Raw genomic sequence first — 21,256 nt, forward strand, 5'->3', positions numbered from 1 at the left:
TAACCACTTATTAGAGAAAGTCCTTAACCTAGATCTGGTAATGTTTAAACTCAGTTGGCTGTGTGATTTCCCAGTGTGTGTGTGTAAAGCTGTCTTCAATTAATAGCCTAATATTTCCCGCTATTAATTGGATAATTACCTTTTAATCTCTGTTCAGGTTAGGTTTAATATACCAGGCATGTTACTAATTATTACTGATTGATACTATGATATTTTTGTGGAGTGATTTTTCACTCTTATAATATACTCCCAACGGTCATAATTTAAAGGGATCCTGCAGGTTGGCTTAGTATTTTTATGAAGATTTTTAACGTCATTGCTGTGTAAGTTACTGGAGAACTTAATTTTGTTTTTGTACTATTTGCAACAGTAATTAATGGGCGATCCAGTGAAATAGTTGGTCATGTTATACTGCTAGATGAATGTTGAAGTGCCTTTGTTATCATTCTAGCCTAATCTGGAGTATTAATTTAGTGGCACTTTTGTAAATTAAGTTTGTCATAACGTTTATAATTTATTCTGCACCTGTGAAATATATTAGTTACCAAATTTGAGCTGGCATTTCCGTTATCTTAAACGTTTGTGTACACAGGCTATAGTTCCGTTCTTCAGTCTAGTACAGAGGTGAGTGCTTATTCATGTATTGAATTATGGAAACCCTTGTGGACAACGAACCTCATTGTCCGCAAGTGTTAAACAGCTGGGAACATGTGTTGAACACTGAATTGGTCAATTCCATCAAAATCAAATAGAATGTAACAAAAAATATAATCAATAATATAAACAGAACACAAAAACTATTCAAAGAACACCATTACTTTGCATCACCGAGAAACTTTGCATTACCGATTAGTGCAGACAGCTCCCATGATAACGTCAGTGTGTCCGTTGATATACTTCGTTATCGAATGCATCACTAAATCTGCTCCAAGATCAAGAGGTCGTTGAAAATATGGGGACATAAATGTGTTATCCACAACCAGGAATGATGTGGTATGCTTTTTCACTATGGCTGCCACAGCTGCAATGTCAACAATCTTCATTGTAGGATTGGTTGGAGATTCAATCCAAACCATCTTCGTGTTGGGTTTAAATGCTGCTTCCACATTCTTTAAATCAACAGCATCAACAAAATCTACCTCAATTCCCATCCTGAAAAGGATCATTATGAAATTATAAATAAAATTCCCTAAACATAAATGAAATAATATAGTATTGTACTGACATTATTGCACAAGTATTGAGCAGTATACACAATAATGATTTTATAGAAAAGGGAATGCAGGTGCGGAGACGTTGCCAGAAGGGATGAGGTTATCTTGAGATGATTTCGGGGCTTTAGTGTCCCTGGTCACTATTATAGTGGCAATGTGCCAGGGGATTGGAGAAGAAAACAGTGAGTATACCACTGCTACTATACCATTAAGTAGAAAAAAAGGTGCAAGTGCAGTAGTGACAAAAAATTAAGAGGCATTAGTTTAGAAAGTGTAGTGGGCATAAAGTGGCAGGATAGTGATCAAAAGAGTACAGGAAATTACAGAGAAATTTATCATTGATGAACAAAGAAGGCTCAGTGGAGAAAGAAGGCTTATAGATTAGTTATTTGCAATACAACATCTTACACAGAAGGCATGCAAGATTTAAGGTGTATGTGGTATTTATGGACTTAAAAAAATACAATAAAGTTATTAAAGTAGAACAAGAAGTGATGAACATATACAGTTATTAGATGTTTGTTAAAGGTGCAGGTAGCAATACATGTGTAACTTAATGATGTACTTCATGGAGTATTAACTATTGGTGTAATAACTGAGTAATAGTGCCCGAAACGCTTTGCGTAATAGTGGCTTTAGGCATTGTATGTACTAGCTGTACCTATAAGTTAAACAATCCTTGTAAATATTTATTGTATGTATGTACCTTACCTAAATAAAATTGTATTGTATTGTATTGTATTGTATTGTTAATGGTGTAATAATAATCTCAATTCCCATTCTGAAAATTATTATTATCAAATAAAATGTACAAATTATCAATTTATATAGCATTGGCATCATCGTATAGTACTCCGATTATTAAAAATAATATATGCAAAAAAATTATACAATAATTTCCGCAATGCAAGTTGTGATTTGACAATTTAGATAATTTTTGCACATTTCGAAACATTTTGCACATGAACGATTGACAAGAAAATACAAGTTTCCTAAGCTACATACTTGAACAGAGAAAATAATGGCAGATGGAAAATAATGGTCAGGAATGTTGTAAAGAGACTAGGATATGAGAGGAGTAATACGTAGGATAGTACCAGTAGGCTAGATTGTGGGGCCTCTATGCTTTGTAGTAGTTGCACTATAGTAGCGTACTCTACACGACAAAACAAATCTCGAACTGCATTCTTAAATGCATGGATGAGAAAGAGCTACATACTGGTACAAGGTAACGAGGACACAGTTTCCACTGACAATTGCTGACAAACTCATACAAGGGGTAGAAATAGCCTAAGCTACTCTATCCCTTTGAGATGTATTTTTTTCTTGTCTCAATAAACATACTTGAACTCATACATGTAGTCAAAATGACTTAAGATAAAACTTCCACCATGTAGGAACACAATGATCCTCGGTACAGTAAAAGTACTTGGTTGAAAATACCGAATTGCTCTACTCTTAAGCCATGCCTCACTGCTCCCTAAAGTAGCTCAGCAAAATGCAGAACCAACCCACTACAAACTACGTCTCCAAATGTACTTTTGTATGCAAGGGTAAGAAAACGATCATACGGTTCAAGAAATCATTAACGTGATACCAACTGAACCACTGTATGGAAGCATGGAAGACCATCTTGAGGATGCCACCACGTAACAGCTCATCACTGTAGCATACTGATGAAAATAGTCCCGGGGCAAAGTTACGAAGAATATCAGGATGGTGAGGTAATAAACACAGCAAAACAAGGAAGATCTCATGAAATTCTAAAATATCGCATACGTGAACTCTAAGGCCTGTTAACTTCTTCAATATATCTATTACTATACATACGAGAGCACACAATTTCAACTTGGTAAATCATCCTAAATAAGCAACAAAATACAATATACTTTACCTTGAGGCCACGTTATTGAAGTATATGTTGGTGCCATTATTATAATATAATAATAATAATAATAATTTTTATTTAGGTAAGGTACATACATAAAGAGATTTTACAAAGTTTGTTGGCTTTATAGATAGAGCTAGTACATACAATGCCTAAAGCCACTATTACGCAAAGCGTTTCGGGCAGATATTGATATCGTCCGTGGCGATGATGTGCTCCCCAGCAGAGATGAGGTGAGTTATTGCGGTCGCGGCTGCCATACCTGAAGATGTTACTAAGCCTGCCAATGGAAAGGTCATTCATTAGGAAATACTGATGAGAAATGAAGACTAACAGCAAGAATTCGTAACAAATTATTACAATTACTGTACTTACAAGACAAGCCACACTACCCACTAAACATTACAATTACTGTACTTACAAGACAAGCCACACTACCCACCAAACATTACAATTACTGTACTTACAAGACAGGCCACACTACCCACTAAATATTACAATTACTGTACTTACAAGACAAGCCACACTACCCACTAAACATTAAAATTACTGTACTTTACAAGACAAGCCACACTACCCACCAAACATTACAATTACTGTACTTGCAAGACAAGCCACACTACCCACCAAACATTACTGTGGGAAATTTTACCCGCCATATCTAATAATCATCTAAGAAATGTATTATTTCTGTATCATATCTATATCATATCTAAATCGTATCAAAATCATATCAAATCATATCTAAATCGTATCAAAATCATATCAAATCATATCAAAATCATATTAGAATCATAATAGATTCATTATACATCTTGATCCTAGATGACGATACCACTATGATCACGTTCGCCATAGGGCCCTATAGATGCCTACGTGACTGTGTGCATGATCTCTCAAGGATCCAGAAGTTTCTAGAAGGATTTGTTAATTAAAAAACTATTGGAACATTAATTGTTTCCGGTAGGGATTATAAATCGAATCCTTAATAATAATCAGTGGTACTACCAAGTACTACTTATAATTTTTATATCCTATATCTAATTATATTATAGGCACATCTTATCTCAATCATAAGTCTAGATAGTAAAAATAATCAATCAATATTCATTGAAAGCTACCCCTCAAAAGGGAGAGGGAGGAGCATCTCAGTAACAAGAAGCGCCCACCACACCCTGCGGCACTAGGCGTTTGTTTACAACACAGTGAACAAGTGTGACGGATCCTTAGCGAACATTACTAGCTCAAGACATCTTATCTAATTATCTTTATCACCAGTGAACACTCTCTAGAACTGGGGGAGTACCTGGACAATATATCTACAAGAAAAATCCCTAGAACATTTATATCTATAAGTGTAGAGTGGAGCACACAGTGACTTGTCTCCACCTTCACCATCAACTATCATCCTTCTGCAACGCAGTTTAAAGTAAAATCATGTAGCAATGCTACAACAACAATCTACAGCAAAGCTGTTATATAAAATATCGTGCTTAAACTCGCGACAAGAGAGTTATCAATCTGGCACACTGTCAGACAGGCATTCCGACAGTCAGAGAAGTATATTGATATTATTGAGTATTAATTGGCCAATTGTATGCTTGTATGACTTTAATATCTTATAAGTCTGTCTGTCGGTTATAAAGCGAGGCAACGCCTCATATTTCAGTAAGTTTATTAATATTGTAGTGCAGCAGTTGAATCTTTAAGCACGAAACCTCATGAGTGTCCAATGTGTGAGAAAAGACTCAGTCGCAATAATTGAACAAAACCTCATGAGTGTCCATTGTGTGGGAAAGGATTCAATCAAGCTGACTGTACCTCATCATATAAAGTGAATATAAATATATGTGTATATATACTTGAATATATAGATTAAGTTAGCAATTGCTTGCTTAGTTATTTTTAAGTTATCATATAAGTTCATTTAATTGAATATAATTTCTTGTACTTAGTAACAGTACTTAGACTACATTTAAAGTCATTTATCATACTTTTACAATTTAAATTGTTGTTTATAGTATAAGAACATATTGGCTGTTAATAGTTATGGTGCTAGGCTAGACTATGTACATGTTTAAATCTCTGATTTAAACAGAGCCAGTGTTCAGTCATATAACTGAATTTATTAAATCTTATCCTTGTATAAAATACAAGCTGATGTGAGATACCTGTCGGCAGGTGGACTGTGGATCTTCAATCAACCTATCAATTCATTCACCCCACCTGCCCCTTAAACAGCCCACAATCTGTCATTAGGAAAAGAGGAGCTAGGATTTACAACCCTAGCTAGAGATTTTAGTTGAATTCATTTGCAGACAGTAATTTTTAATTTAGTTCAGTACAAATCCCTTGTAGTCCTCCTCTCATATCAATCCCAGCAGGTTTTTCCCACAATTACATATTTCTTAAATAACACATGTAAGCAACATTATACACACCCATCATACATACTTGACTACAATAATGATACATCTGTTGAAATAATTACTATAACGCAGTTATATTAAAAGTTGTTATACCTAGACTAAAATTAAAGTTTTTATGATAAAATCTTGAGCTACACAGTGTAAACAATGGTTCACTTACAGTGCTTGGCGTTTTCAGCTGATGCCAGGCACTTCTCGAGGCAATGTCTGGTTGGGTTGCCTGAGCGACCGTACTTGTACAACTGCAATATATGTAAAGATTAAACACAACTTTACAACTACTGCTACCATATTCTTGACTAGAAAACATGTTTTCATTAAATGTTCAATCCATACATTATTGTAACTGTAAAGTTTCTTATTCTAATTTTAAATATAGTTTATTCGTTTACTTATTCGATTACATGGAATAAATACCGCTAGGAATCCCTATCCTTTAATAGTCTTCCGATCCAACTATTACCACTATCCTTCAATACCTAACTATTGCCCCTTATCTTTAATAGTCTTCCAGTCCGACTATTACCTCTATCCTTATCTTCTTGAGGTTGTATCTTGAGATGATTTCGGGGCTTAGCGTCCCCGCGGCCCGGTCCTCGACCAGGCCTCCTTTCTGTTACACACCCCCAGGAAGCAGTCCGTAGCAGCTGTCTAACTCCCAGGTACCTATTTACTGCATGGTGAACAAAAGCATCAGGGTGAAGGAAGCTATGCCCATTTCTTTCCGCCTACACTGGGGATCGAACCCTGAACCTCAGGACTTCGAATCCGAAGCGCTGTCCACTCAGCTGTCAGGCCCCTACTTTATAACTCCTTCAATAATCTTCCGGTCCAACTATTACCCCTATCCTTCAATAAACTGCATCACATATTAAATTTGAAAGATATTGTCATCCCCTACAATGGGTATTGTGTTATTTCAGGAAAACTTTATAACACTTCAACAAATCTCAAAGGTTCCTAGGTGTCGTAATGAGCCAGACCTAGAAACCTTAGACTGAATGATAATACCATTAGTTAGTGTACTGTCATTCGAAAATTATTGGTTTTGTATAGGCCCTAATCAGGCCTATACAAAACCAATAGCACTTGATAAGAAAGTTTTCTATATGGCTTCATAAATCCAAGAAATTGACAAGTCCAGTGTTGTTAATGGTAAAATTCGAAGCCTACCGCTGTCCCATCACAACATGCCATATGTTAGCACAGTATCGATACATTTGGAAAGTCAGACAAGTTAAAACATTCAACACTAACTTTAAACTCAGAAGGACCTTCTCGCTTATACGTTGTTGACAAGGAAATTAGCGGAACAAGTGCTAAATGGTTCCACTGTTCAGGTTCGTTGCCTTCATGGATGGCCCGGGAGCAGAAGGTGGGATCGTTCTTCTTGTAGCCTAACTCAGACATTATGCTTCAGGACGATGGTCAATATTCTGCAACCAAGACAATTATATTGGTTATAATTCCTTAAGTCAATAGCACTTTAGACAGTCAATGCTGAAGTGCACAAATATATATACAAGAACCAAGTTGCTGAAAGAGTTACTGGGGAAAGAGTTGCTAGGAGTTAGTGGGAGTGATAATAAGAGTTTATATATTATATAAAGATATTAAGATACTAAGCTGGGAGTTACTGGGAGAGACACTAAAAGTGTTGCTGGGAGAGATACGAAGAGAGCTGCTGGGAGAGATACTAAAAGTGTTGCTGGTAGAGATACTAAGAGAGCTGCTGGGAGAGATGAATAAACAGGATGAAACAAGTACATAACACAGACGAGTGCACGGAATACTGAGCCAGAACTCGTCACCCATTTACACAACCACTTACGAAGCCTGTAAATCTTTATTTAATGATGCTGGCTTTGTTTTTATTTGTTAAACACTCTACAAACCTAGAAACTTCTCAACCCAAATTTTTTATTGTTATAATTAACTGAAATGTACAGTGTTAGAGCCTGTTGTATAATGTTTGAGTCTCTTGTACAATGTTAGAGCCTCTTGTATAATGTTTGAGTCTCTTGTACAATGTTAGAGCTTCTTGTATAATGTTTGAGTCTCTTGTACAGTGTTAGAGCTTCTTGTATAATGTTTGAGTTTCTTGTACAATGATAGAGCTTCTTGTATAATGTTTGAGTCTCTTGTACAGTGTTAGAGCCTTTTGTATAATGTTTGAGTCTCTTGTACAATGTTAGAGCCTCTTGTATAATGTTTGAGTCTCTTATACAATGTTAGAGCCTCTTGTATAATGTTTGAGTCTCTTGTACAGTGTTAAAGCCTCTTGTATACTGTTTGAATCTCTTGTACAGTGTTAGAGCCTCTTGTATTATGTTTGAATCTCTTGTGCAGTGTTAGAGCCTCTTGTATATTGTTTGAATCTCTTGTACAGTGTTAGAGCCTCTTGTATAATGTTTGAATCTCTTGTACAGTGTTAGAGCCTCTTGTATAACGTTTGAGTCTCTTGTACAGTGTTAGAGCCTCTTGTATAATGTTTGAATCTCTTGTGCAGTGTTAGAGCCTCTTGTATAATGTTTGAGTCTCTTGTACAGTGTTAGAGCCTCTTGTATAATGTTTGAATCTCTTGTACAGTGTTAGAGCCTCTTGTATAACGTTTGAGTCTCTTGTACAGTGTTAGAGCCTCTTGTATAATGTTTGAATCTCTTGTGCAGTGTTAGAGCCTCTTGTATAATGTTTGAGTCTCTTGTACAATGTTAGAGCCTCTTGTATAATGTTTGAATCTCTTGTACAGTGTTAGAGCCTCTTGTATCGAGCCATTTTGTATAGTGTCTGAGCATCTTGTACAGTGTTACAGTCTTGTCGAGTGTTAGAAGCTTTTGTACAGTGTTTGAGTCTCTTGTAGAATGTTAGAGCGTCCTTTAAAGTGTTAGAGCCTCTTATGCAGTGTTAGAGTCTTGTGTAGTGTCTATTGTAGTATTAGAGACTCTTATACAGCGTTAGAGCCTCTTGTGCAGCATTAGATGTTCTTGTACAGTGTTAGAGCCACATAGACAACGTTAGAGCTTCTTGTACATTGTTTGTAAAGGAGGTGTTGTTTTAATTTTGCTGGCTGTGGCGGGTAGGAACTCAACCCCCCACCCCGTCCTAGGCTGAGGGTGAGGCAAAACAAACTAATTATATTTTCACACAGAAATCACAATAGCGTGATGCATCAAATGTTGCAGGGTCGAGCAAGGCTCCTAACCCCGCCTTCTGAACTTTCATAGAATAATCCAATGATTCATTTCTCACGCTATTATCATATTTACATTTACAAATTTTAATCTACAGGGCGTCAGTGACTTCTGCATCTAACATAATCAACTAATTGAGTGCTCTAACACTGAAAAAGTTATTCCTGATGTATCTATGACTCATTTGCGTCTCCAGTTTCCATCTATGACCCCTCGTTCTGTCTGTTCCTAGCTCTGAACAACACCGCTCTGTCAATTTCCCTTAGAATCTTATATATTGTTATCATGTCCCCACTATCTTTCCTTTCCTTTCTTTCAGTGTGGTAAGGTCCAGTTTGGTCAGTCTTTCCTCATAGCTCAATCCCTTCAGCTCCGGAACGAGTCTCGTTGCATATCTTTGGACCTTTTGTAGTTTTTCCTTGTCATTTTTTAGGTAAGGGTTCCATGCTGGGGACGCATTTTCAAGAGTGGGTCTCACTTTTACTGTATATAGAGCCTGGAAAGCTCCTTTGTCCAAGTTTATAAAGGAGACACGAATGTTGGCCATTATGCCATACACAGCGTTTGTTATTTTACTAATGTGGTTTTCTGTCCTCAAATTTGGGGTTATGTCAACTCCCAGGTCTTTCTCCTTTTCTGATTGAAGAATTTGTCTTCCCTTCATCCTATACTGTTGTATTTATCTTTGCATTCCTGTTCCAATCCTCATAACTTTGCATTTGACTGGGTTAAATTCTAGCAGCCATTTTTCAGAGCACTTCTGGAATGTGTCCAAATTCTTTTCAAATCCATGACAATCTAACGCTGGTCTGATTCTTCTCATTAGTTTTGTATTGTCTGCAAACATTGATATCAAAAAGACAGTTTCCTCTTCAATTGTGTAAGAACTGATGTGCAAGGTGAAATGTTTTGTTTGATGCTGGTATAAAAGTTTGTACTTGTAAGCGTTTTGTACTGTAAGCGTTTTCATAGTTTGTACTGTAAGCGTTTTCATAGTTTGTACTGTAAGCGTTTTCATAGTTTGTACTGTAAGCATTTTCAAAGTTTGTACTGTAAGCGTTTTCAAAGTTTGTACTGTAAGCATTTTCAAAGTTTGTACTGTAAGCGTTTTCATAGTTTGTACTGTAAGCGTTTTCATAGTTTGTACTGTAAGCATTTTCAAAGTTTGTACTGTAAGCGTTTTCAAAGTTTGTACTGTAAGCGCTTTCAAAGTTTGTACTGTAAGCGTTTTCAAAGTTTGTACTGTAAGCGTTTTCAAAGTTGGTACTGTAAGCGTTTTCAAAGTTTGTACTGTAAGCGTTTTCAAAGTTTGTACTGTAAGCGTTTTCAAAGTTTGTACTATGCAGTTTCTGCTTCCTATGAGGTACAGTGTGATGTACCTAATAGACATCAGAGACGGAAAATGAATATTCCATATGGCTTGCATGACCACTTTATTAATTGTATATCAAAATGGTATCAAGATTACACAATAACGAATGTACAAGCCTTCTCCAGAGATCTCGTTGATACGATTACTACCTACTACGACACATGGGTGTGTTGGGGAACAGGTCGTAAGCCTAGCAGAAGTGGGCAACACCTGCCACCACCCAAGTGGGTCCTTGACCCCGTATTTGTTAAAGAACATGAACGAGTAAAGCAACTTGGAGATACGTACAAACGAACCAAAGCACAAGGTGACTTGCATGCATTTCTTGTTGCAAATAGAGAGGTGAGAGACATGAGCAACGTCATACGTAATAAACATTGGGAAGAGTTCCTACAAAGTATAAATGAGCAAACAACACTTGTTGAAGTTTGGGAAAAGATACGGAAAATCTCTAGAAGCAGCCCAACCAAACCGCTGCACCACAGCCCACTAGAACAAGCAAACATTCTCCTTGATCAATGGGCAATAACATCGAGCTACGACTCACTCCCAATTAACATACAGCACAAACTTGATGACACACGCCCCAACAGACAACGAACCATCAATCTTGCCTGTACAGCTATCGACGTGTCGGACCTTAATGATGTAACTGAATGGGAATTAAATCATGCACTAAAGATGGGAAAATCAACTGCTCCTGGAGAGGATGGTATTACTTACAGTCTACTGAGATTAGTCTCACACGTACCAGGTAATCCACTATTAGTGTTGTACAGAATGAGTTTACGTGAAGGAGTATTACCTGATGCTTGGACAAAGAGTGTCATTGTTCCTATCCCCAAACCACACTCAGATAATTATAGACCCATATCTTTAACATCGTATGTTTGTAAAGTGCTTGAACGTATTGTTCTTAACCGACTCATGTATCGTATACAGGGGCACCTGTCACCCCAACTGTTTGGATTTATGCCTGGGCTCAGTACACAACACTGTTTTGCTGAGTACTTCGCACATATTGAAGCTTCCCCCCAAACAGTCTTCATCGACCTAGCAGCAGCTTTTGATACAGCAAACAGAGGAATCATACTGGAACAGCTTGCCGAGCTGGGAATACAAGGAAAATTACTGAAATGGATAAAGGGCTATTTGTCTAATCGAACAGCATATGTTTTGTTTAATGGTGTTAAAAGCACAGAGAGCAAACACTTTGAACTGGGAACTCCACAAGGAGGGGTCCTCAGTCCCTTATTGTTCAACGTTCTGATGCATAAACTTATTAAAGATCTTCCAACTAATAATGAAGACACTGTCATTTGTTATGCTGATGATATATGTTTACAGGCTGCCACCGAGCCTAGAATGCAAGTTCTGCTCGACGCTTTTGCTACTAGAGCTGAGGAATGTGGCCTCCTTATCTCTGTACAGAAAACTCGTGCCCTCATTCCATGTGGTATTCCACCACCCAATTATCATATAGATGGGCGAGCACTTGAGAACTGCGAGTCTTACAGATACCTTGGTGTCCCCATTAACGACCCTGGGTACCTTTCTTCTCTCAAGAGGAGACTTTGGGAGAGATTAAAGCCCTTGCGGGTCCTTGTTGGTGTCAATCATGGGCTTAACGTGAGACTTGCTAGAATGTTTTATGTATCATTTATACGCTCTGTGATTGACTACAATGCTCTACATCTCACACTGTATACTGACAAAGAGCTGAAATCTCTTGAAACCTTGCAAAATGAAGCTATGCGTCTCATCCTTGGGGCTCCAAAGTCCACGAGAATAGTTAACATGAGAGCAGAGTTAAAATTACCTACCATAAGTGAGAGAATCTTGTCTATTAGCACAGTTTTCGGCGTGAAGGCATTGAGTAGATCTAGACAACACATGAAGTTTCAAGCTAAACTTTCTAATATGCTACACTCACCTGAGGTCTATAGAAGAAGAACGAAATCTGATGATGTATATTGGTTCTACAAGGTAGCCAACTCCATCAAAATATTAAATATGTACCCAACTCGACTAATGATTAATCAGCCAATTACTCCATGGGATAACTGGGATCTATCAGTTGATTTTGTAAATGCGCCCAAGAAAGATAGTGTGCACACTACATTGTTAAAACAGTTAACACTGAAAAGCATCACTGAAAGTACTCAGAGTATGGGTAACGATGTTTATCAGTGCTATACCGACGGCTCTGTAGAAGAAGGTGGACGATGTACCGGATGTGCATGTAACATATTTGAACAATCTTCTCTCGTACATACAGCAATGAAGCGCGTCAATGACTGGGCAAGTACAACTCAAACCGAACTTGCAGGCATATACCTTGCCACTGAATTTTTAAAAGACAAAGGCAGTGGACTTATATACTGTGACTCGCAGAGTGCACTCCTGGCATTGAACGCACATAGTAGTGACACCCAGAAAATAGTCAGTGATATTCGAATGAATGTTTTAGCTGCCAAATAAAACAGATTTGAGATTAAATTCCTATGGATACCATCACATGTTGGCATCTCAAGGCATGACACTGTTGATATGCTTGCTAAGTCAGCTTGCAGAAAACCAGTGGTAGAAATTGATATGGGTGTTTCATTAGCAGTGACAAAGAGAATACTTAAACAAATATCTAATGAAAATCTCACCGACCTAACAAATTCTCAAAGACCTGAAAGTTGTAGCATTAAATATTATGATAGATATCGTGAGGAGACATTCACATATGGGACTAATAGAACAAGAACCCGGCAATGTGATGTTATAGTGGCCAGAATACGCCTGGGATATAGACGTATCTGGCAGCTTTCTCAAAACCCAAATGTCGAGTACACAATGTGTCAACTTTGTGAAAGAGAAAACATGCACTCTCTTGAACATTATATTGTAGAATGTCCCATATTGACTGACTTTCGCCCTCCTGGGCTAAGGTATGCTGAACTCTGTAGTTACTATATGAGTACTGGAACACTTGATGATATATTGGACTTGTATCCAAAATTGACCATGTAATGTATCAATCATACAATGTATGTATGTGATGTAACTATATAACCTGAGCTTGTAAAAGCACCTTCATCACCTTCAGTGATTAAGTGCTTAATTGCACACTAGTTTCTTTATCAGCTACCTCACCCTGTCAGGGTAAATGAGACAAATGTATGTGAATGCATGTATGTGTGTATATATGTATGTGTATGTGTGTGTGTGTGTATGTATATGTATGGGTATAAAGCAAATATGGAAGCTGATCAGAATTACATTTCACCTTTGTGAATGTACATTAATGACACTATGTAAAAGACACATCTAATACTTTATGTAGGGCGTACGTAAATCTGTGTATCTTTGAATTTACGTATGTAGGTTAGCTTAGCATTTTAAAAGCACCGAATCATCTTCTGTGGTTGAGTGTTCAATAAACCCTTGAACTATATGTTTAACACTTCTCTAACCCTGTCCATGGAGGACAGAAGAAAATGTATATATGCTGGTTAGCATTGTAAATGTGTGGCCACGTCTGTGGTAGAAAATAATAAAAAAAAAAAAAAAAAAAAATAAAAAAAAAAAAATAAATAAAAAAAAAAAAAAATTAAAAAAAAAAAAAAAAAAAAAAACTGTAAGCGTTTTCAAAGTTTGTACTGTAAGCGTTTTCAAAGTTTGTACTGTAAGCGTTTTCAAAGTTTGTACTGTAAGCGTTTTCAAAGTTTGTACTGTAAGCGTTTTCAAAGTTTGTACTGTAAGCGTTTTCAAAGTTTGTACTGTAAGCGTTTTCATAGTTTGTACTGTAAGCGTTTTCAAAGTTTGTACTGTAAGCGTTTTCAAAGTTTGTACTGTAAGCGTTTTCAAAGTTTGTACTGTAAGCGTTTTCAAAGTTTGTACTGTAAGCGTTTTCAAAGTTTGTACTGTAAGCGTTTTCAAAGTTTGTACTGTAAGCGTTTTCAAAGTTTGTACTGTAAGCGTTTTCAAAGTTGGTACTGTAAGCGTTTTCAAAGTTTGTACTGTAAGCGTTTTCAAAGTTTGTACTGTAAGCGTTTTCAAAGTTTGTACTATGCAGTTTCTGCTTCCTATGAGGTACAGTGTGATGTACCTAATAGACATCAGAGACGGAAAATGAATATTCCATATGGCTTGCATGACCACTTTATTAATTGTATATCAAAATGGTATCAAGATTACACAATAACGAATGTACAAGCCTTCTCCAGAGATCTCGTTGATACGATTACTACCTACTACGACACATGGGTGTGTTGGGGAACAGGTCGTAAGCCTAGCAGAAGTGGGCAACACCTGCCACCACCCAAGTGGGTCCTTGACCCCGTATTTGTTAAAGAACATGAACGAGTAAAGCAACTTGGAGATACGTACAAACGAACCAAAGCACAAGGTGACTTGCATGCATTTCTTGTTGCAAATAGAGAGGTGAGAGACATGAGCAACGTCATACGTAATAAACATTGGGAAGAGTTCCTACAAAGTATAAATGAGCAAACAACACTTGTTGAAGTTTGGGAAAAGATACGGAAAATCTCTAGAAGCAGCCCAACCAAACCGCTGCACCACAGCCCACTAGAACAAGCAAACATTCTCCTTGATCAATGGGCAATAACATCGAGCTACGACTCACTCCCAATTAACATACAGCACAAACTTGATGACACACGCCCCAACAGACAACGAACCATCAATCTTGCCTGTACAGCTATCGACGTGTCGGACCTTAATGATGTAACTGAATGGGAATTAAATCATGCACTAAAGATGGGAAAATCAACTGCTCCTGGAGAGGATGGTATTACTTACAGTCTACTGAGATTAGTCTCACACGTACCAGGTAATCCACTATTAGTGTTGTACAGAATGAGTTTACGTGAAGGAGTATTACCTGATGCTTGGACAAAGAGTGTCATTGTTCCTATCCCCAAACCACACTCAGATAATTATAGACCCATATCTTTAACATCGTGTGTTTGTAAAGTGCTTGAACGTATTGTTCTTAACCGACTCATGTATCGTATACAGGGGCACCTGTCACCCCAACTGTTTGGATTTATGCCTGGGCTCAGTACACAACACTGTTTTGCTGAGTACTTCGCACATATTGAAGCTTCCCCCCAAACAGTCTTCATCGACCTAGCAGCAGCTTTTGATACAGCAAACAGAGGAATCATACTGGAACAGCTTGCCGAGCTGGGAATACAAGGAAAATTACTGAAATGGATAAAGGGCTATTTGTCTAATCGAACAGCATATGTTTTGTTTAATGGTGTTAAAAGCACAGAGAGCAAACACTTTGAACTGGGAACTCCACAAGGAGGGGTCCTCAGTCCCTTATTGTTCAACGTTCTGATGCATAAACTTATTAAAGATCTTCCAACTAATAATGAAGACACTGTCATTTGTTATGCTGATGATATATGTTTACAGGCTGCCACCGAGCCTAGAATGCAAGTTCTGCTCGACGCTTTTGCTACTAGAGCTGAGGAATGTGGCCTCCTTATCTCTGTACAGAAAACTCGTGCCCTCATTCCATGTGGTATTCCACCACCCAATTATCATATAGATGGGCGAGCACTTGAGAACTGCGAGTCTTACAGATACCTTGGTGTCCCCATTAACGACCCTGGGTACCTTTCTTCTCTCAAGAGGAGACTTTGGGAGAGATTAAAGCCCTTGCGGGTCCTTGTTGGTGTCAATCATGGGCTTAACGTGAGACTTGCTAGAATGTTTTATGTATCATTTATACGCTCTGTGATTGACTACAATGCTCTACATCTCACACTGTATACTGACAAAGAGCTGAAATCTCTTGAAACCTTGCAAAATGAAGCTATGCGTCTCATCCTTGGGGCTCCAAAGTCCACGAGAATAGTTAACATGAGAGCAGAGTTAAAATTACCTACCATAAGTGAGAGAATCTTGTCTATTAGCACAGTTTTCGGCGTGAAGGCATTGAGTAGATCTAGACAACACATGAAGTTTCAAGCTAAACTTTCTAATATGCTACACTCACCTGAGGTCTATAGAAGAAGAACGAAATCTGATGATGTATATTGGTTCTACAAGGTAGCCAACTCCATCAAAATATTAAATATGTACCCAACTCGACTAATGATTAATCAGCCAATTACTCCATGGGATAACTGGGATCTATCAGTTGATTTTGTAAATGCGCCCAAGAAAGATAGTGTGCACACTACATTGTTAAAACAGTTAACACTGAAAAGCATCACTGAAAGTACTCAGAGTATGGGTAACGATGTTTATCAGTGCTATACCGACGGCTCTGTAGAAGAAGGTGGACGATGTACCGGATGTGCATGTAACATATTTGAACAATCTTCTCTCGTACATACAGCAATGAAGCGCGTCAATGACTGGGCAAGTACAACTCAAACCGAACTTGCAGGCATATACCTTGCCACTGAATTTTTAAAAGACAAAGGCAGTGGACTTATATACTGTGACTCGCAGAGTGCACTCCTGGCATTGAACGCACATAGTAGTGACACCCAGAAAATAGTCAGTGATATTCGAATGAATGTTTTAGCTGCCAAAGAAAACAGATTTGAGATTAAATTCCTATGGATACCATCACATGTTGGCATCTCAAGGCATGACACTGTTGATATGCTTGCTAAGTCAGCTTGCAGAAAACCAGTGGTAGAAATTGATATGGGTGTTTCATTAGCAGTGACAAAGAGAATACTTAAACAAATATCTAATGAAAATCTCACCGACCTAACAAATTCTCAAAGACCTGAAAGTTGTAGCATTAAATATTATGATAGATATCGTGAGGAGACATTCACATATGGGACTAATAGAACAAGAACCCGGCAATGTGATGTTATAGTGGCCAGAATACGCCTGGGATATAGACGTATCTGGCAGCTTTCTCAAAACCCAAATGTCGAGTACACAATGTGTCAACTTTGTGAAAGAGAAAACATGCACTCTCTTGAACATTATATTGTAGAATGTCCCATATTGACTGACTTTCGCCCTCCTGGGCTAAGGTATGCTGAACTCTGTAGTTACTATATGAGTACTGGAACACTTGATGATATATTGGACTTGTATCCAAAATTGACCATGTAATGTATCAATCATACAATGTATGTATGTGATGTAACTATATAACCTGAGCTTGTAAAAGCACCTTCATCACCTTCAGTGATTAAGTGCTTAATTGCACACTAGTTTCTTTATCAGCTACCTCACCCTGTCAGGGTAAATGAGACAAATGTATGTGAATGCATGTATGTGTGTATATATGTATGTGTATGTGTGTGTGTGTGTATGTATATGTATGGGTATAAAGCAAATATGGAAGCTGATCAGAATTACATTTCACCTTTGTGAATGTACATTAATGACACTATGTAAAAGACACATCTAATACTTTATGTAGGGCGTACGTAAATCTGTGTATCTTTGAATTTACGTATGTAGGTTAGCTTAGCATTTTAAAAGCACCGAATCATCTTCTGTGGTTGAGTGTTCAATAAACCCTTGAACTATATGTTTAACACTTCTCTAACCCTGTCCATGGAGGACAGAAGAAAATGTATATATGCTGGTTAGCATTGTAAATGTGTGGCCACGTCTGTGGTAGAAAATAATAAAAAAAAAAATAAATAAATAAAAAAAAAAAAAAAAAAATTAAAAAAAAAAAAAAATTAAAAAAAAAAAAAAAAAAAAAAAAACTGTAAGCGTTTTCAAAGTTTGTACTGTAAGCGTTTTCAAAGTTTGTACTGTAAGCGTTTTCAAAGTTTGTACTGTAAGCGTTTTCAAAGTTTGTACTGTAAGCGTTTTCAAAGTTTGTACTGTAAGCGTTTTCATAGTTTGTACTGTAAGCGTTTTCATAGTTTGTACTGTAAGCGTTTTCATAGTTTGTACTGTAAGCGTTTTCATAGTTTGTACTGTAAGCGTTTTCAAAGTTTGTACTGTAAGCGTTTTCAAAGTTTGTACTGTAAGCGTTTTCATAGTTTGTACTGTAAGCGTTTTCATAGTTTGTACTGTAAGCGTTTTCATAGTTTGTACTGTAAGCGTTTTCAAAGTTTGTACTGTAAGCGTTTTCAAAGTTTGTACTGTAAGCGTTTTCAAAGTTTCTGACTGAAGTTGTGTATTGCTGAGCAATATGTTTTAATGTAATTTGGAGAATATGTTAGGTAAATAAATTCAATATATAATACATTATAAATTTTATTTTAGTTCGTTGTAGTTGCATTTATTCAAGTCCTCGGTTATGTTAGTGTTCTCCTGTGCCCTAGTAATTATCACTTTTTAGTTATCTTCAACCATCCCATGCTTTCTCTCCAGTTATCAATTTGCCCAGTGGTCCACGTTCCAAGTGGTTATCAATTATATTGCATGTGTTGTGATTCCATCTTTTAAGGTAGAAGTCATTGATAAATTTGTGTATTAATTTAATTTATAGAGTAAACAACTAATTCAGTACCCTACCCCCGCTACAATGGGTATGTGTATGTTTTGTGTAAGATGAAGTGCAAAGAGTGAGAGAAGACATTAATTGGTATCTAGATGAAGTAAAGTGTAGTGTGGACAAAGACAGGGACACACAACTCACATTGTATGATATGGCAACCTATCTTATTACTAACGATAAAATATCTGAAATCCTTGCACTGTATCTATATTTAGCTTCTAGTAGATAAACGACATATGAGATTAAGAAACAAGTAGTGTATTGTGAAGACTAATAATAAACAACAGCTCCCCTATGACTCTGTAATATCTCCAACAACTCTGTAATATCTCAAACAATTATGTATTAGCGATAAGACCTCCATTAATGTAAAAATGACTTAATGTAAATATATAGCTCTTGAAATAGAACATTCTCTGTAACTAGCTAACATTGTAATAATAAGGTGTGAAGTATGGATGAAATTGTTTATGTAATAGTCTAAGTTGAGGTCTGATAAAGACCTTTTGTGCCTTCTGTAATGCTTTTTGCGCTACTGCTCACAGGATGAGTATGGGGTGCACAATAAACTAGCCGGCGGCAACAATCAAATCAATGGTACATAGCAACTAGTGTCAGTATTTCATTTAATTAGGTTATCAGCACTGTAATCAGGCTGATAGCGTGTTGATGTTGGTATTACTGCCTGCCTAGTGGCATCAACAGATATTATATCTCCCAGGAGAGTTCGTGATAGTGAGTGTTTTTATGATATTAAGAATGCTCCTTAAACGCTCTTAACTCTTTAAGACATAACTGTAACATGCTCGTGTCCGAAGCTAGACACAAATACAACAAAATTATTAAGGATGGTAACAGAGTCCATTTCATGTGGTCTCCATCTCATGTTGGCCTCCGAATGCATGATAGAGCTGATAAGTTAGCCAAAGAATCTGCCTTTAAAGGAGCCGTTGAGTGTAACCTTGGATTGTCAATGTGAAATCTGAGAGCAGCAGTACACCGAGAACTTCAACAAGATCTTGTAGATCTGAGGCAAAGTAAAATTGACACCAGTAATTCCATCTATCATCATACTATCATGCAAGAGGAGCCACACATCTATGGATCATCCAATAAAATCAGCAGACTTCTAGATGTTATTACTGCTCGGCTTAGACTCGGTTACAAGTATCTCTGGGAATTCTCATTATCTGCCGATGTAGACCTGACCAAATGTAATCTGTGTCAACAAAATTATTCGCACATCCTCCGTCACTATGTGATGGAGTGCGAAAAGATACGTGAATTTAGAGACAATTCTATTACCAATGTTCCAACGACGTGTAAATATTTCATTCAAAATGATCTGCTACCAGAAATTTTAGCCAAATATCCCCAGTTTGCTAACTGTAGGTAGTAACTGAGTGATTGTAACCTATCCACCGCTGTCCACTGGATGGGGGGCGGTGTGCAGGACAAACATATCAATTGTGACACTAGCTCTCCACATATGTCAGTTGCTTAATTTAGAACCTGTACTTGAGGTCGATCTCGAACCCATTGTTGATATGACGACTTATATTGAATTTTGTAACTAGCTCATCAAGATTGTAACTTGCTTAGCTAAATGAATTGTGGGGTTCAGTCCAATTCAATTTCTTTCTTTATTATGCACCCCATACCCATCCCATGTGCGGTGGTGTAAAGGATTACAGAGGCACATAATCGATTCAGGAACTGAGCCCTCAAGTTCATTTAGCTAAGCAAATAACAATGTTTGACGCTAGTTACAAAATTATTAATGTCCCTGAGCCCATTATGTGCCTCTGTAACCCTTTCTACTACCGCCAACAAGATGGGTATGGGGTGCATAATAAATGAACTAAACTAAAACCTTCTTGTATATAAATAAATAAATAAATAAAAATAAGTTACAGAGAATGTTCCATTTCAATAGCTATGTATTTACAGTTAATTATTATACATTAATGGTAGGTCTTATCGCTAATACATAATTGTTAGAGCTATGGAGATATATTACCGTTGTAAGGAGTGGGGTATGGCCTGGGCGTACGGGTAGGCTGCTGCTGCTGTCGTCAGGCACCAGCAGCTGGTCCTGGCGCCCGTAGTGTGGTGGGGGAAGATGGCGGGTGAACTGTGCTTGAGGCAGGGAACACGGAGAGGATACTCAGATGTGCTTGCAGGGTCGAGCTAGGAACAAATCCTAGCTGTAATGTGTGTAGTGTCGAGCAAGGCTTCTCTAGGGTGAACGAGGGAGGCGGCGGTTACACTTATTATTAACTCCAATACTCGAGAATGCACTGGTGCACTTTTATCTCAACACTACACTACAGCCTCGCCGAATCTGATTGAGAACGCACTGACAACGCTTGTCTGCTGAGCTCAATATAGGCTGCTAGAGCACCTCCCTCTTGACTCCATCTTCCCCCACGCCCCCTTCCCACCAGGGGGCCTGATGTGTGTGGTGGCAGTGGACAACCTCACCCTCACCCATGCACCTTCCGTGCCGCAACACCCATAATGCCAAAGTAACGCTCCTTTTAATGTTGATTCAGTTGGAATGTTGCAAACACAGTCCTTCTTCGTGTAACCCCCGGGGTCTTGAGCAGGCATCCACACCGACCTGGTCAAGTCTTGGCTGGCTCAGGCACTGTCGTCCTCGTTAAAGTAGGGGGAAGTGTTAGACCCGAGGTTACCT

General features: G+C 37.8%; 1 protein-coding gene across 1 annotated transcript in view; it reads right to left on the reverse strand.

The window, feature by feature from the left end:
• The window catches only part of LOC138367893 (cystathionine gamma-lyase-like), a 35,317-nt gene extending 14,061 nt beyond the window's left edge, over positions 1-21,256 (reverse strand). The window contains exons 1-6 of the mRNA XM_069330091.1: positions 20,579-21,256; positions 6,789-6,967; positions 5,692-5,773; positions 3,295-3,382; positions 3,109-3,150; positions 847-1,152 (exon numbers count right to left, since the gene is read on the reverse strand). Of these exons, the coding sequence (XP_069186192.1) occupies positions 847-1,152; positions 3,109-3,150; positions 3,295-3,382; positions 5,692-5,773; positions 6,789-6,941 (671 nt within the window). The 5' untranslated portion in view covers positions 6,942-6,967; positions 20,579-21,256. The remainder of the gene's footprint in view (positions 1-846; positions 1,153-3,108; positions 3,151-3,294; positions 3,383-5,691; positions 5,774-6,788; positions 6,968-20,578) is intronic.

The sequence above is a fragment of the Procambarus clarkii genome, chromosome 3, assembly GCF_040958095.1.
Source record: "Procambarus clarkii isolate CNS0578487 chromosome 3, FALCON_Pclarkii_2.0, whole genome shotgun sequence".
NCBI classification, from domain to species: Eukaryota; Metazoa; Arthropoda; class Malacostraca; order Decapoda; family Cambaridae; genus Procambarus; species Procambarus clarkii.